We start from the raw sequence: 17,368 nt of genomic DNA, 5'->3' as shown, positions 1-17,368 counted from the left end.
ATGTTGTAAGAGTAACAGATGAATGATGTATATTGCTTTAAAGACAATTAAAACTGTGTAAAGGAAGATGTCAAATGTTTTTTCTTATAATTTAAGCTGGAAAAGTAAAAAGTTTCACTGAAGTCAACTTCAGTGTGATTTCAAAATACAGTTTTACTGTAAGTATCTGCACAAAATCATCAATCAGGGATCTTACAACACTGTAAGCACTGAACAAACAGATTCATTGTGCAGAAGACTTCTCTATATACGCTCTATATCCCTCAGCGTACCACTTGGTCACTATCGTAGAACTCCAGGACAACATTGGGAGGGCGGTAAGCAATCTTCTGGGGGTCTCCGTAAATCTCTACATCATTAAAAATCAGAGTCTGGTCCCAGGTTGGGTTCAGAGTTGCTCTTAGCTTCTCTGTTGTCTTACTGACATGCAGGAAGGAGACATGTGCATATGGATCTGTGGTGGAAAAAAAAAGTAGTTTTACCATTTTATTTAACAAAGGGCTTTTGCAGTGATACTTATTTAAGTTCAAATCTAAATCCACTCGAAGTCTTAGGTTTTATATGCATTAAATTTCATTCTTAATTTAATCTTACCAGAGAAACTATCTTTGTCCATGGAGGTCATGTTGCGTGCCTGATGGACGTAGACACGGAGATGGTACATATATGACCCTAAAGAGGAACACAACATGAATGAAGCGGACAGTCAAAAATCCTTCTATGCAAATGCGAAATGCATTCATATGTTCACTTGTATGTGCATCACTCACTGTCAAAGGAGCAGGACACAGTAGGCGTGTTGGCACCAAATAGCTTGGTAGCGTCACCCTTGGAATCTTTCTCGTTCTCCTCTGTGTCAATACCCTGCCAAGAAAACCAGAGAGTTATTACACATTCATATTTCACACGCTCCCAGGAACAAAGAAAACACACACACACATGACAGCTCTGTAGATGGGGTTAATTCATAAGCAAATATTTGGTGACTCAGCAAGATCAGGTTGACTTCCAGCTTTGTATAACATCCCATCCTCTCTGGCTTATTCTCGCTCTATTACTACTATGCCATTTTCTCATTCTCACCAATGCTCCCTCCAGCTGGAAGATGGCAGCTGCTCCGAGGCGACTTTCCGGTGCCATTTTTCTCCTCCAGCGCCTTCGCCGAAACGTATCTGATGACCTCTCATTTCTGTGGAATTTCCAGCCAATCAGAGAAGAGAATTCCCAGCCCTCAGGGTTGCCTTGATCCCGTCTCTGTGTGCAAAAAGGGACTTGTAGTTAACAGGTAGAAACATTTGTTCTACCTGGATCTAAGAACTAAATTGAGCATAGCATTAGTTCAGGCAGGCCACCAAGTCAAACACAGCCACAGCCCTGGCAAATTATCTCATGTATGTGTCAATACGCATGGAAGTTGCAACTGTATTTTACAAAATTAGAATCAATTATAAAAGAAATGGCAAAGCAGTACATAGTCCTGCCCTACTGTGCAGTGCTGACCTCCACAGCTGTTCCTCCGGGGACTTTACTCCTCTTGCGGGGTCGAATCAGCCTTCTTCTGCGGTGAATGTGGTACATCTTCTCTGCAGGAACCCAGGACCGAGGCTTGTCATCTGGAGGAATGGTGACTCCATATTCCCAGCCTTTAAACACCAAAAATGTCCTTAGTTATATGGTTTAAATTTTTTTTTTAATTATGCTGTGAGGTGAGTGTCTGCACCTTGATCATCCACAGCTCTGTTGATATCCACAGTCCACTCATCCTCCCAGTTCCAACCTGGGGGACAATCAAACTCTGTAGGGTTGCGACTTTTCTCTCCATTCTGCACAACCAAAAAGAGTCACTTAGTGGTATATATATGCTTATAAATGTATCTATATTAAGAGTGTGGGATTATTATCTATTCCAGGCATTTGGGTGAGTCAGCAGTTAACATGTATGGTTACATTAATGCCTCGATATTTGTTTATCAAGAAGAAAAGAAAACTGTGTTCTCACCACATCAGTGAAGGGTTCAGAAGCAGCCTTCCAGTCTCCACCTGGGAAGCGGGTCTCATTCTGGAAAACCTCATCCATGAATTCAGTGTGTCCTGCATCAGCTTCTGTTAGCAGACTGAATATGAAATAAGACTAAATATGAAAAGAGAATTCAACAATGAGAATATCTACCGTTGCAAACGTCAGTATCAAAAACACAAAACACGCGGCAACATCAGTGCACTGTAGCGTGTGTGCGTGTGGTGTGAAACACAAGGAAGCGTTTACATAGTTTGTCAAGCAGTGTTTACATGTTGGGAGTTTCCTAACCGATAAGTTAGCCTAACAAACCCTGTGCTCATCTTACTGAAAGTATGTGCTCCATATTATTACTGTTAGACTCACGTCTGACACCCTCCATCAAACAATGTTTGGGAGTTCTGTTTTTCCACTTTACTCTGCTTTTTTTGACAGCTAGAAGTTTGGGTATACAGTGAGAGGCAAAAATCGGCTGGTAACACTTGGAGTGCAGAATGAGTTCGCCTCTGAGTTTACAGATAGGTTAAAAAGATTACGTGAATGACTTCCGTCAGTTTGATACATTTCCATTAATTGACTGCTCTGTGGCATGAGGAGAATGTAAACATGAGAGAGTCCATGTGGCTTATTTCCTTCACACTGCACCACTCAGTGTTTACCAAGGTAAGGTAGTGGTGAAAACATCAAACAAATCCTGCTTAGATGACCAATTCCAATTACACTCACGCTTTCTCTGGATCAATGAACCACTCAGACTCCCACTCCCATCCTCTGGGTGGAATGAAGTACTCCTTTTTTAGCTTTAGTTTGCCGGTTACATCAGAAAACTTATGGCGCCCCACCAGTCCCGTAGTCCCCCACTTCCCGAACACCTGAGCCTGATTTTCGTACTGTAATACACAGGAAGACGGGCTTGGTTTTAGGAGCTGAGAACACTTGTAATAAGACACATGTATTACAATGTAATACTTGTGTGTGAATCCCAGGTATGTGTGGGAGAAACATACCAGTTCGGCAAACACACTGAAGCTTCCCTCGGAGTATGAGCTGAACTTTTTCTCATGTGCAGACAGACCCAGCCACATGTTAACTCTAATCTGAACTGGCACCTTTAAGCCCTTGTTCTTGTCCATGGGGTACTGTGGAGATGGAGAATAAAAAGCATAGAAAAGCAGCTGATTACTACATAACATTCAAACATTTCTTTTATTTATTTATTTTGTCTGTTTTTGACAGTTCATGTGTACCTGTAAATACACAGTCTGTGTCTTGCCGCAATGCTGCCCACAGGCCTGCTCACTGAATGTAGAGTAGAGGATCTGATGAGCTGGGATGCGACTGCAGGCCACTCTTTTCTCACCCCGTAGCATCCAGATGATCACATCAGGCATGCTGATCTGGGGCTGGACACAGTTAGAAAAACCATGTGAACTTATGCAGTGCTTATGGAAAGACTGTGTATCATGCCTTAGCACACAGATTTGTCCAATAATTAGGATGAATGTCTTGCATTCTTTTGACATGTTACTGCATCACGAGGCTTTTGCATGACACAGTGTATATAATCAATGCTGTACAGATTCCTACAAATACTATTTTTCCTACTAATGCAATTTTTTTTTAAATCAAAGAAGCATTTTTGCTGTGTTTATACCTCTTCAGCCAGCGTTTTGAGCTTTTCTACCCAGGACTCCAAATCGGACAAAGTGTCACGGATCTCTCCGGCCTCCTCTCTCATGCGTCTGGCTCCATCTTTGATGCTGGTCAAAGCCCTGTCTCGCAGCTTCTTGATTTGGATGTCCAGAGTTGTCAGGTTGGAGTGGCCCTCGAGCTCAGGTGTTGGGAAACTCAAGGAAAGCAGACACAATCTTACTCATTTCAGCGCGGCCAAAAAAGTTAAATAATTAAGCAGTTAACTCTTCATAACTGAAGCCGGTTCTTTCTCAGCCTACTATCATCTTATATACTCAAAATCCTCTCAAGCAAATATGTGGCATATCTCAACTGTTATGAATTGCTGTCAAATTAAGACAGTGTTTTATGTAAAATCCTTTTCCCCCCCATTTTTACCTAATATATAAATCATGTACTCTCAATAGTTTGTGTACTTCATGTAGGAATCAGGCCGAGTAGTCATTATACGCTGCATGTTTCTTAGGCAGTAGGTCACTCTAGAGTTAAAAAAGGACCATGATCTCTAAACAGTTGCTACACATTAGAGATATGACACAGAGAATTCATTCACAAATTAATCTAAGCTAGTGAGTCTAAAGGGAAACTTTTCAAGTGTATGTATCCATAAAATGTTACAATTTTTTTGAACAACCCTCCATGCTTATGTCTTATGACCAGTACTACCACATATCTAAGAGTGGCTATAGTAGAGGATAAATAAGACTTGAACTAAAAAATGCAATTCAAAACAGGTGAGATAAGTCACAGGTCCTTTGATAAATGGATTTTATACATATATATATATATATATATATATATATAGGGAGGGTGAAGGTAACGGTGGTCCCTGTGGTAATCGGAGCACTAGGTGCGGTGACTCCCAAGCTAGGCCAGTGGCTCCAGCAGATCCCGGGAACAACATCGGAGATCTCTGTCCAGAAGAGCGCAGTCCTGGGAACAGCTAAGATACTGCGCAGGACCCTCAAGCTCCCAGGCCTCTGGTAGAGGACCCGAGCTTGAAGGATAAACCGCCCGCATGGGCGTGCTGGGTGTTATATATATATATATATATATATATATATATATATATATATATATATATATATATATATATATATATATATATATATATATATATATATTTATTTATTTATTTATTTATTTCTATTCAAGGGATCCATCCCGTGAATCACCAGGATGTACTTGTGCTTCATTTATTTGTATTTCTCACAACGTGCTCCGTTTACCTTTCTAGGTCTTCAATCAGCTGATTGAGTAACTTCAGCCACACCTCAGCTAGCTGGTTGTCTGAGACTTTTGCCAAGATTGCCGTTTTAAATTCCTCCAAGTTTGATTGCTGCAACAACAAAACAGTGGTGAGGATTATGTTGGATTATGCTCCCTCCTCACGGAGTTACAAACACATGTCAAACATTAGCAGAGCCGTTTCAAAGCAGGCTCTGTACAGGCCATGAATCCTAAACTCAACTGAAAGCATTCATTGCAGTATTACCAAGTGGTGAGTAATGTAGAGGATGATGTTGACGGAGTCCAGACGGTGGCTGATGTCCTCCCAGTATGAGGTAACCACAACCACTGGCTTAGTGTTTGCCCAGGGCAGGTAGTAATAATGATTACCTGGAGAAACATTACATGCCATTAAAAATCATGTGGTCATTCAGTGCTTGAGAACATCATGTATTCAGTGCAGATTTCACCACTCACCATCAAATATAGCACAACTATATTGTGTGGTGGAGGCCAGCGGTTTGCAGGTGGTGTCCAGTTTGTTGCCATAATTACCGATGCTGACCTCAAACTGGATTGGTTCTCCAGGTTCCTGAATCATTGAGGCGCTGTGGAAGACTGCACAGAGGCAGTATTTTCTCCTCCTCTGGTATTTCTGATTAAGGAGGAGACGCAGAACAGAGAAAGAGAGGTAGAAAGTTGTTGACTATAGGCTGTATATAAAAGATGGCCATAGCTTCTGGTCTTAAAAACTGAACCCAGCGCTAAAGGTGCCTTAAAAATGCATTCTTCCTAATGGAAAGCAGGGGGTGACTATTGGTTCCAAAAAGAAACCCAATTCTATGTCCATGAGAAGTCTCTGACCAAATTAGTCAGCCTTCCACACGATTCATTGGCTCATTAAACTTTTTTCTAAAGATCTTATGATTTCAATAACTAGCTTATAATCTTGTTGTTTATTTTCTAACTTATGGGCTCATTCAGAATAACATGGAAGATAAAGCAGGGTACGCCTTAAGCCAAGATTGACAAGTCACTCATATAAGGGTGATATCCAAATATGCATCCATCTTTTATATACAGTCTATGGTTTTGACCTATGAAAAAAGTAACAGGAAAAGTGAAAATTGAAACCAGCCACACGACAGCCAATACCTGTACCACCAGGACGTCATCACTGTGGATTTTGTCTACTGCTTTGTCTGCTTTCCCCTCTAGCTTAGTGGACAGCTCGACCAGAATCCTGCCTCTGTACGCCACGCCTTCTCCCTTTACAAGGACAACATAATGAAATCTTAAAAACCCAACAAAGGCGATTGAAGAAAAAGCATGAAAGAGAAATTCATAAGATAGCAGTTATCGTGTCTTCTCCACTACCTTGCCAAAATTGAGATCCTCATAGGGGTCTGGGAAGCCAGTGAACTCTCTGGGGCTGCCATACAAGTTGATATAACAGGGCCCAAACGCAGGCAGGAAGCCCACCTCAGACTCCCCTGAGTTACCTGGAGAGAGAAAATGGCAAAACAGTCAAGCTGATATAGTGAAGCAAAGTCAAGCTAAAGCGAAAGGTTTGATGCCACTAGGTGTTACTAGGTGACTAGGCTGGAGGCAGTGAATGGTGGGGCAAGCAGGTGCAGAGACTGTGACAGCAAAACATTCAATATGAAAACAGAGCAACGCACAGTTATATTGGCAACAGGGAACAAAGAAAGTTAGACATAATCAACATTGTAGCACGAGCGTCATGCGCTATGACCCATGCAACACAGAGCAAAAAGAGAAACCTTCATAAGACGCCGTTGCCCCATATTCTGGATGTTCCTCTATTCCAGGAGAAGAAAAGGACAAGTCGAGTACCATTTAGAAGGGAACACAATGAGGCACATTGGTATAATGCATTTTTCATACACTCATACAACAACATCTAGATATGTGAGATGAAGAAAAAATCAACTTCTCTGCTGACGTTTTAATTTAAAGCTAAAATGTTACGTCTTGGTCCTGTTTTCTGGGATAAAGTAGACATAAATAAATGATTACCTTCTATCTCTCCACCAGAGGAGGCTATGTTGGCCAGATTCAGGTATGTGGTGCCGATGGCATCATTTCCTGTCAAACGATCCCTGCAGTCACACATAATAACTTCAGGCCCAGTCCACACAAACATGCACACATAGACACATAGCCCGCACTCGTGCGATTAACTGTAAAATGACATGCAAATGTCACAGTGTATCTGCGGTGCTACGCTCTGCTTTGTCCACTACCACTATGAAGTAGGACATTGAACAATGGCTCACGTTTTATTGCTTTTTGTTGGAAGTTTTGGGATGTTTTCTGTTTTTTCTTCATTTTTTTCACAGTGGACTTTATGGCCCTCTCAGTATATTTTCAACACCTAACAGACTTTTTTCTAACCTTTTCCTCTGGCACTTTTTTTCTATCCAGCCTTCCTGGAGCCGAGTTATCTGACAGTTGCTTTTCTCAGAAACACACAATGATGACCCGAGAGTCAGTGCCAGCCGAGCATGTTATTCAGGGAAGGGTGTGGCTAGCACAGCATTATTCTCTTAAAGCTAGTATTAGGACAAGGATATGCACACACCTGCGTGCACACACACACTGACCACACTACACAAACTTTGTGCAATACTGTTTCAGCCAAAAGCAAGTGCCTCATATTTTCTTTAGTAATAATATAAAAAAAGAAGAAGAACAGAACATTACAGTTAAACCGTAATTGCATTTAACTTACCAATCAAACACCGTTAGTTTGACACGCTCACACATGGAGGGGAACTAGAGACACACACACACACACACACACACACACACACACACACACACACACACACACACACACACACACACACAAAAAGCTTAAACACAGTAATTTCTCTGTTACTTTCTGCTATTTAGCTTTTATCTTAAGGAGCACTACCTTGACTTGAAGGTTCAGTACTTCATTCCACTCTGGGTTGGCATTCGTCTCAATGATTTGTGTGCACAACTGGAGAGGCAGAATAACACACATCAGCATTTTTTTCTCTATAGGATAAGAATAAAAAATCTAATTTTCTTAATCTAACATTATAGCCCAAAAAAAAGGAGGAAAATCGAGAACCTTTCTGCCAGCAAAGCTAGCCTCCAAAAAGGGATCCACCAGGTTTTTCTTGTTTGCTTCTCCTCCAAAAAGTTCTTTCAAATTCTGGACAAATGCATCATCCACTGTAGCAAGAAAACAGTTGTTAGGTAATAAATATATAATCTTAAATGCTTATATGCTGATTATTATTGGTTTATATGAGAGAGACCCAGACTTCAGTGTAAAACTAGGTTACAGGCTGACCAGAAACTGCATGTTTTTGTAGAATATGAGCTCCAGACAGAGTGAAACTAAGTTCAGACAGAAGGGTGACAGGTTGCCCTCTCAACAGACTTTAGAAAGAGGAGGTTATTGCAAGCTGCACAGGAAGTTTTAGTGCACAGGCATATCAATAAAATCAGACACAGAAAAGAGGAACTGAATAGAAGAAGTGTTGTGTGTAATGAACAGAGATGGGCAGTAACGCGTTACTGTAATCTGATTACTTTTTTCAGGTAACGAGTAAAGTAAGGGATTACTATTGCAAAAACGGTAATTAGATTACCGTTACTTTCCCGTAGGAACGCTGCATTACTGCGTTACTAAAACCGTGATTTTTTTTGCGAGAATGTCTCATGACAGTGACGTAAGCGAGTGCGATGTTCGTGACAACAGCTGTCTGCAGATCAACAGTGGATCATATATCAAGTGCGGGAGAGAGTATGAGCGTGCAGCGTTTAAAGCGTGAAAGTACTGACCTTACTTTAAGTTTGATTCCATAAAAAGTGACAAAAACATTAGTGTCCGTTGTGCGTGGGAAGAAAACTTCTTTTTACAGCGAAAAAAAACCCCTAAACTTCCAAGCAAGCACCGAGTGCGCTACGAGGTAATGGGAAATTCACAGAGAAACTCGCGGATTCTTCCACTGACCGCTGCGGCACACCTGCACCAGGGTAAACCTCCGCGTACCTCACTCCTGCTTTACAGGTGAAAATAGAGCAAAAGGACCGCTAGTCTTTGATTTTATTTATTCTCTGCTGTGTTTTACTTGCATCTATTTGAAAGACTGAGTGTAAACACTTTTTATGTGCTGGAATGTGCAGAAAATAGGTTTAAATATTAAACAAATTTCTTCCAGTCAGAGAATGTTGCATATAATTAAATTTTTGCTTGATGCATAAAGTTAAAAGATTAAAACTAATAAAACAAGTTTTAAAAAGGGACTTTTCCATTTGATTACATTTTGTATGATGGATTGTAGAAAAAGTAGAATTGGGCTGAGAGATCTATCGCTTTATCACCTATTCAGGTTGTAAATCGTGTTTTTAAAAAGTAACTAAGTAACTAAGTGATTAATTACTTTTGAAAATAAGGAATCAGTAAAGTAACGGGATTACTTTTTTGGGGAAGTAATCAGTAATTAGTTACTGATTACTTTTTTCAAGTAACTTGACCAACACTGGTAATGAAACTGTGTGTGACGTATGTGACGTCGAGAGGTACATAAATAACCTGGCTTCCTGTTTTCTGTTTGAGACTGGCTGATGTGAGCAGGCGTTTCTGTGTGTGCTCAGTCTCCATATCCCGGGATATGTAAATAAAGATCATTTTTTAAAGTAAAAGACCACTTTTGAGCTGTGTCTTTTTGGCCCTAAGAATCAAAAGAACCGTTTTTAACACAGTGCAAGAAAGAATCAGTCTTAATTTATTTAAGACAATAAAAACATCAGTTTAATAGGGTTAACAAGGAGAACTAAACTTCATTTTATTATGATTTAAATGACCAGTCGGTTTGGTATAAATGCAGAGTGAATGCTGATCTAGATCTGCTCTTACTCTGGGGAATGTCCTCAGCTCTGAACACCTTCAGTGACAGCGTGGCCCATCTAAGAGTCACGCCCGCTGGAAGCAGCAGATTACTCTCTATGTCATCATGGTCATCATTGGACTCTCTCTTTTCCACCTGCAGCGTTTGAGGCAGAACAAAGAAAGAATGCATGAGAGAAAGCGAATCGTGTAAGCAGCCTATTTACATTGTGGAGGAGGAAGCAAAGAGCTGCAGTCAAAGTCCTCTGAGAGCTGCAGCTCATCGGTCATACCGGAGGATCATCGCCAGTCCCGACAACAAAGAGGCTGACTTTCAGGTAGCCTTTAGCCCCAGAGCTGGAGTCATCTAGGTCATTCAAAAGGATCCACTTCCTCATGACACAATGGGCTGTAAAAGGACCACACACATAAAAATACCACATAGGATAAACAGACTTTACTAGGGCACCATCAGGGAGAGTGTGTGGAGAAGTTAAAAAGCACTTCAGACTTTGTAACTTTGAAAAAATCTCAGAAAAAGTAAAAGAAAATTAGTTTTCAGCATTTTAGATGTGGAGACATTAAATAACATAGTGGTTACTAAATCTGGCACAAGCTTTTTGGCCCCTTGTTGGCACCAGTAACACAATACTGACATTTTGCCTACAAAGTTGTAATTGGTCTTAGTTTTTTGTCTTGATTTTGACCTTTAAACTGGTCACTTTGTCTAAGATTTTCTCCTCCACCATGCACCATGCGACACTGACAGCAGCCCACTGCATTATGATCTCCACAAAATAAACTAAAGTACCGTCTGTGTGGATGCAAATGACACTCAAATCTGTGGTTGAACCAGCTTACCTGGCTCATCATAAACATAACCAACGTCCACCTGTTTGAGAGAATAAGATGAGATTAGCCAGACTTGTTTGTCATTTTAGATGTTTCAGCATTTTGTATGGAGGAGAGTAGACCGGGTACCTTGAATTCTCCCATAAGACTGTCAGCCCTCAGTGAACAGGAGTTATACACCTGCAGAGAAGAGTGCAACCATCAGCAGGTGGTATAAATGCTAACAGAGGACTTCAACATTTCCTATTAATACTAACCCGAAAACTAATGTTCTCATCAAACAGATCGGACGGTAACATGTGGACATTGTAGAAGAATATCTGCAAAAAAGGAAAAAGGAAAAAAACATCATACAAGGTTCAAACAAAGCAAAACATTTCACATCACTGTAGAATCTGGTGTGGCATGTTTGGATAGACTCGACTTTAATTAGTTATAATGAGATTGATAGAATAAGAAAAATATTTTTATCCATATCTGAGTTTTGTGTAGTCACTCTGTGCAAATAAATGGCAGTACCTCATCGAAGAAGGGGTTGTTTCCCCTCTTAATCCTGGTCCTGTGGGTGTGCCCACAAACGTAAACCTTGACTACTGGTTTGATGTTGTTGCCAGGCAACTGACGGGCCTCGATGATCCGGACTCGAATCTGAGAGACAGAATGAGGGAGGATAAATTTACAGGTACACCACACAAGAAGCCTTTTGACTTCAGACCTGCCTTAATTCTTCGTGGTACAGATTTAACAAGGTGCTGAAAATATTCCTCACAGATTGTTGTCTGAGGAATATATATCTTGTCTATAAACAATCTTCTCCCATGAACATAGAATCAATGCACTGTACAAATTTGTACACCACCAACTACATAAATATTTTAGTAACATCTCACTCATGAAGGGCTTAATTTAAAGTTCACGATCCTCGTGTTCTGATCCTCACCAGCACATCCAAAGTTTTTTTCTGCAGTTATTGATCTTTATTGATAATCAAACTGACCTGAAAGTCCTGAGGTTTATTTGCAAGTCGATATCGACTCTGTGCCCTGGCCACACCCCGACGAAGATTAACCGACTGACCACCGGATGGGGACGTCCCTGCAGGGCCGCTTTGGCTCCCATCTGGAAGAGTTCCATTGCCCTCCTCGCCGCCACCACCACCTCCTAAAAAGCACAAAGACAGGGCGATCACAGGTCAAATACCTGACAAACCTCTAAAAAAATGTAATACTCTCAGTAGACACATGCTCTATTGTGCAGTATTACTGGAAATTACATAAACATACCAGCATCCACTGTAGTTTCTCCTGACTGAGGATCATTGGGGTTTGGTACAGCGTTTGCTGGAGCATCATAGCCGACCAAAAGATTGATTGTTGCCTGAAAGGAAATTATTGGCTAGTCTTCTATTTTAAATATATATTTTTTATGAAATTATATTTTGCTTATATTTTTGAGTTCATATCAAAGGATGAAAACTTACTCCAATATTCTGTCCACTTTCACTGACCAGGGGAACATTTTTACACGGCAGTGATCTCGCTTGACCTGAAGCGAGGTCTTTCAAATAGATTTTAGCAGACCCGAGGAATCTATTGGAAAAAAACAAACAGTGTCAGACAGCATACTTTTCAATACATACAACACACACACACAACTTGGAGGACTTTGCCGGGTGACCATTCTGTTTCAATGTCCTGATTGAATCGGGCAAAACATGTGCTACCATTTTAGTCGGCAAATTTACCAGTAATCAGATTACACAGATTACACAAAAATTAAAAGCTGCATGTGTGCACAGTGAAGTCTACATTCACACAAAAAGCCATGGAGAAGGTCACCACCCAGAGCTAACAAACCATACTTGTTCAGATGCACAAACACAACACTATGAGCTACCACACACTCAATACTACCAGCCTCTGTTTTAAACAGCAACAACTTTCTGCACCGAGGACGGAAATGAATTAACGCTTCCTATTTGGGAGACCTTTAAAAAGTGGGAGTGATAAAGTTTAAACTTCCAAATAATAATAAATGAATAACACAATACAACTCTACAGTATTAAAATGTGCAAAACACCACTGCCATATGTATCATGCAATGATCGAATAAAACAGGTTTTCTGATATATCTCATGCGTCTTTGAAGGCATCAAACATCTACTAAAAGTAATATTACTTACAGCATTACCCAATTATTTCATCTCCAAAGTCAAGTAATTATTAACCCGATTAATGTTCCTTGGGAAAAACAGAATTGTGTTCCTCAGTTAACGTGTCCTTTAATGTTTTAAAGAAAACAAATCAAATGAAACTATGTGAGCTGTGAGCTATGTGAGCTATGCCCAAAACACCAGTGTCACACAGTGTATCTCAGCATTTCCAGCATTGTCCTTTCATTGCTTATTGTGTCTGTGTCTGCCTTGGCGCGCAGTCAAAAACTACACTGTTTCCTGTTTATCTTGCTTATTCTTTCACAATTACAAGAAATTTGACAGCAACTACTAAAACTGCAAAACTTGCAACTAAATGTATAAAAGGCCAGAATTTCAAACCCATGTTTTCTCCTCCTGATATAGACAGAGAAAACATTACTGTGTCCAAAAGGAATACAGCTAACCCAATGGAGTGTTATGAACACCGTGTAAGTTGTCTCTCTTTGGGTGGACACTCATTTTATTTTGGCAGCATTCCTGGCGGAGGAATTCCTGCAACATAAACTTGCTGCTGACCTACATCTGACACCAAAGGCTACAGCATTTAAACATCTCGTGTGAAAGAGATTTAAATATACTACTATCCATGAACTATAATAGTGTACTCAAAAAACCTCAGCAGTGAGTGTGACATGGTGATACGATGAGCAGTAACTTAACTTGTCGAGATGACTTTAGGACACTGTACAAATACTTGGACAGAATTTATTGTGGGGAGGAGATCCAGTCATTATTCCACATGAGGAAGGAGACCAACACTGGTACTCCCTAGACATTCAGTGACTCATGAAACTGGCATTTAACCTCATATTAAACCAGCCCTTTTTGTGTATTTTATTACACAACAGAATTTAAAGCTCTATCAAATAGTGTTTCCAAGCAGGAAGAGCCTGTGTTAGAGCTTTTCCTTGCATAGCCTGACCAAAATCTCTCGACAAATGAAGGCCATTCAGCGGAGAGTTTGACATGGTTTAGCACATGACTTTGCATATCTGCTGTTTTTAGAACATTCAAATACTAAGTAGTGCCGTACTAACTGTGTTAGTGTCCTCACTGAGCAGTGGGAAAATCATTAGAGCCCTGGTGTAAGTGCAGAGTAGGGAAATTATACCTGGAGTGCCAACTTCCCATTTAAACAAATAACAACCAGCAGACTTTGTGACCATTGTCGAGGCTTGGTGATGTCATGTTCAAAATATTGCTCTCGCCTACATGCAGGATAAAATCTGAACTCATACTGAGTTATTATTGTAATAACTCAGGGTTTTTTTCCACTTTGTCAGGATGTTAAATTTTTCTAAGAATACAAATATACAAGGGTGCCTCTGACACAATGACGTTCTCACTTATATCAGTTCAATCACTATAATTAACTATGTGTTAACGGGAATGAGTGACTTACAGTACAAATAACCTTGAATGTCTGCCACCCACCCTCTGTCAACATTCATTTCCCTTTGCACGACTGCTCGGCTTTGAAATATTGCGGCTCATCTGAGATACATTTGTGACAAGAGTGTGAAAATCACCCATGTTGCACTTAAAAAGCTTAAAAGCCCAGAAATATCTTTCATCGGCAAGTGAAAAGTGGTTTGAAATATTTGCACAGACCAACAGGAAATGAGACTACTTAAGCGTTTGATATGAAAGAATTCCCTCAGCCAAAAACTGTGACAAACTGGAAATCTCTGCATTTCAAATATACAGTCAAATTTTATACGCTTACATTTTAATTTTTTTATTGTCGAGTCATGAACCATTCAGTGATTTCTAAAAGCCTACAGCTCTATTTGAGCCTCAACTGCATAACAGGGGAAATGAAAAGTTCTATCAGGGATGGATGCAAAGCAGGTAAAGGGAGGATAGTTAAGACCACAAGCTTTCAAATGGACTTCAAAGGTAAGTTATTAACCAGAAGCTGTGGAAAACAGTGTCGCAGTTACAACGAAATATGCTGTAGATATTCATTGTCTGCAGGGTATGAACTATGATGGCTGTTGATACTTGGACTCTTTTTTTCTTCAGTTTCATGTTAAAGACTGCATCGCTGTTTGCACTGGGAGACTTTATCCCACAATCTTCTGATTCCTCACAAAATCAAATTAGTCAGGAAGAATGTGTATTTTCCTCCCTCCTGTTGCTACAGCGACAGGGAATACCCATAACAGTATCTGCAAAGCTATCTGAGAAGGACAAATCCTCCTCTGCTTCCACTCTGTAGCTCTTTAGAGAGTGTGTCAGACGGCCAGCTCAGTGGAAAACTTTACTCTGTATGGAGACACATTTGCAAAGCCCCTCCTTCAGTTATGACTGTCCCATGCACAAGGGAAACTTTTACTCAGTTTAGCACATATGTGTGCATAAATCCACAGGAAATCCATCTCAGGACTGACATGTTTCATACAAAACAAGAACTTTTAGCATCATCGGTTTTCTTAGCATAAAAAAGACCTTGATCGTGATAATTAGTGATGTTGGGGAAACATTCCTTGTGGTTGGCCTGAATCAGTCCCATATGGGATTCTGGCTTTAGCTGGAAGTGAAAACCTTTTAGCGTATTTTTGGAGCAGGTTCAGGCTTTTTTTGGCATTACAGCACATCTCACTCAGACAGTATTAAAATAGCTCATACCACTACATCTACTACAACAACTCCACATTAGCTTTGAGAATTTGCTTTGTTCTCTATCACACTGTGCTACACAAATCTCAAAGACGGGGGAAAAAAAGACATCCATTGTTGCACAAGAAGGCATCCCACACAGCTCTGCAAGTCTCAGCATGGCAAGAAGGGTGTAGCAGGCTGAGGGGGTTGGAAAAAACGAACTACATAGCTGCAATATTGAGTTATTATGAACACATCAAACTTCTTTTTGTTTATATTGGTGTGTCCTTGTTCTGACACACACACACACGCACACACAATATGTTGATGCTGTTATGTTGTTCTGATCCTGCTTCTAAGCAACTGGTAGTAGCAGCCTGTGACATGTGCAAATAGCAGGTAGCCCATGCACAGCTCAAGCTATGATGGCTCTGCAGTAAGCGAATAATCAGTTTCTTAAAAGCAACATAAAAGAAAACGGGACACACACCTCTACCTGTGTTGACTAATCTGCTACCTGACTAAACAGGCTCAATTCTTACAAGCTCCTGTTTCAGACAATACTAAGCTTGTATTGTAATTCAGTAAGGTGAGGCAAAGCTTTTCATGACTTGTTGCACAAAGCTGAGAGGGGATCTCAGTTTCCAGGCATGCAGTGTACTTACTTATCTTTCCCAATAGTTTCATAGTCTTTCACAATCACATCGATGAAGGAGCTGGAGTCCAGTGCCTTGCCTTTTAGATCAAATTCAACCAACTACAAGCGAACAAATGTGAGAAAAGCATGCCATCAGATACAGAACCTAAACTGCTGTCATGTCTTAAATAAGCACATTTTATCAAGGAACAACATATATATTACAGATAATCATATATGTGTGTATGTTAGCCATGTGGTGTGTGGGACTGCAATTGCAGTATGGAAAGTTTGCATTAAGTATTGCTACATTCCTGGCAATTCATCTTAAAAAATAATAAAAACAGGTAAAAGGGAGTGAAGTATTGCAGAGTGTTTCTTTGTCTGTGTGATTTACCTCATTCCACACTGGATTCAACTCTTTGTCAATCGATTTTGTTTTCTTCTTGTCATCTGAAAGGGGAACACATTTTTTTTCCTTAATGCTCCCTTTTTATTGAAAAGTTAAGAAAAGTATCTTATTACATCTTACATCTTATTGTTTTAAATCAAATGACACGGTACCTTTATAGCAACAGCAATGCTAGGATCAGTACTGTAAGTCAGTACTGTGTCTGCTCTGTCTTGTGCAGAACTGTCATATATGATTTTAATTCTGTGGCTGAAGCCAACTTTGAGTACAGACTCAAACTTGTCTGTTCACTTCTTTGCCCGAGTTCATTTCACTGTATCACACACATGCAAACAAGTCACTCCCCAGCTATGCGTCAGGAAATTAAATTATTCTTGGATTAAAAAAAAAAAAGCACTTTTGTTTTTTAACATTTGTAATCTGGCCAGTTCATCTGATGAGCTCAGCAGCACCTCTGTACCTCAGCTACCACAAACCAGATGAAAGAATATTAAATTAGATGCCTAAAAAACTTCAAGCCCTGCAACAATCACTATTACAAATTATTAGGCAACATTTACTTTTTACTGAAGACAAGAACACACCCAAACTGTTTTACGTGTAGAGAAAAGAGACCTACCTCTAAAAATCACAGTGGTAATTGGATCAGGAACTCCAAGGGTCTTTTTAGGTAGACCCTTAGCCGACTCTACTACAACCCGCAACATGACACCAAATGAGTTTAAATGAAAAGAAAACTAAACTAATCAGTTTAAAAGAAGAAATGTCCACGCAAGACCGACATCCTCACGGCCCCATCACAGAAGCTGTCAGGGCA

At 40.2% G+C, this 17,368-nt stretch overlaps 1 protein-coding gene across 3 annotated transcripts in view; it reads right to left on the bottom strand.

Annotated features, from left to right (window-relative positions):
- Positions 1–17,368, bottom strand: part of LOC146702826 (myoferlin-like) — a 26,915-nt gene extending 9,547 nt beyond the window's left edge. For 2 of the 3 annotated variants that reach the window (XM_085465842.1, XM_085465840.1), the window contains exons 1-33: positions 17,171–17,368; positions 16,537–16,592; positions 16,168–16,259; positions 12,163–12,271; positions 11,966–12,059; positions 11,680–11,843; positions 11,202–11,330; positions 10,940–11,002; positions 10,812–10,862; positions 10,692–10,722; positions 10,124–10,239; positions 9,861–9,987; positions 8,064–8,167; positions 7,881–7,949; positions 7,695–7,738; positions 6,980–7,062; positions 6,724–6,762; positions 6,317–6,441; positions 6,095–6,208; positions 5,417–5,594; positions 5,205–5,329; positions 4,939–5,048; positions 3,672–3,864; positions 3,265–3,420; positions 3,025–3,156; positions 2,744–2,907; positions 2,000–2,114; positions 1,721–1,823; positions 1,501–1,643; positions 1,084–1,254; positions 771–864; positions 595–672; positions 273–454 (exon numbers count right to left, since the gene is read on the bottom strand). In XM_085465842.1, coding sequence (XP_085321968.1) covers positions 273–454; positions 595–672; positions 771–864; positions 1,084–1,254; positions 1,501–1,643; positions 1,721–1,823; positions 2,000–2,114; positions 2,744–2,907; positions 3,025–3,156; positions 3,265–3,420; positions 3,672–3,864; positions 4,939–5,048; positions 5,205–5,329; positions 5,417–5,594; positions 6,095–6,208; positions 6,317–6,441; positions 6,724–6,762; positions 6,980–7,062; positions 7,695–7,738; positions 7,881–7,949; positions 8,064–8,167; positions 9,861–9,987; positions 10,124–10,239; positions 10,692–10,722; positions 10,812–10,862; positions 10,940–11,002; positions 11,202–11,330; positions 11,680–11,843; positions 11,966–12,059; positions 12,163–12,271; positions 16,168–16,259; positions 16,537–16,592; positions 17,171–17,258 — 3,642 coding nt within the window. In that variant the 5' untranslated portion in view covers positions 17,259–17,368. The remainder of the gene's footprint in view (positions 1–272; positions 455–594; positions 673–770; positions 865–1,083; positions 1,255–1,500; positions 1,644–1,720; positions 1,824–1,999; positions 2,115–2,743; positions 2,908–3,024; positions 3,157–3,264; positions 3,421–3,671; positions 3,865–4,938; positions 5,049–5,204; positions 5,330–5,416; positions 5,595–6,094; positions 6,209–6,316; positions 6,442–6,723; positions 6,763–6,979; positions 7,063–7,694; positions 7,739–7,880; positions 7,950–8,063; positions 8,168–9,860; positions 9,988–10,123; positions 10,240–10,691; positions 10,723–10,811; positions 10,863–10,939; positions 11,003–11,201; positions 11,331–11,679; positions 11,844–11,965; positions 12,060–12,162; positions 12,272–16,167; positions 16,260–16,536; positions 16,593–17,170) is intronic. The other variant, XM_085465841.1, reaches the window with a different exon arrangement.

The sequence above is a fragment of the Copadichromis virginalis genome, linkage group LG8, assembly GCF_057382275.1.
Source record: "Copadichromis virginalis isolate Kocher_CV1m ecotype Utaka linkage group LG8, C_Virginalis_male_GT1.1, whole genome shotgun sequence".
In the NCBI taxonomy this organism is placed as follows: Eukaryota; Metazoa; Chordata; class Actinopteri; order Cichliformes; family Cichlidae; genus Copadichromis; species Copadichromis virginalis.
This window is presented reverse-complemented; position numbering and strand designations above follow the sequence as displayed.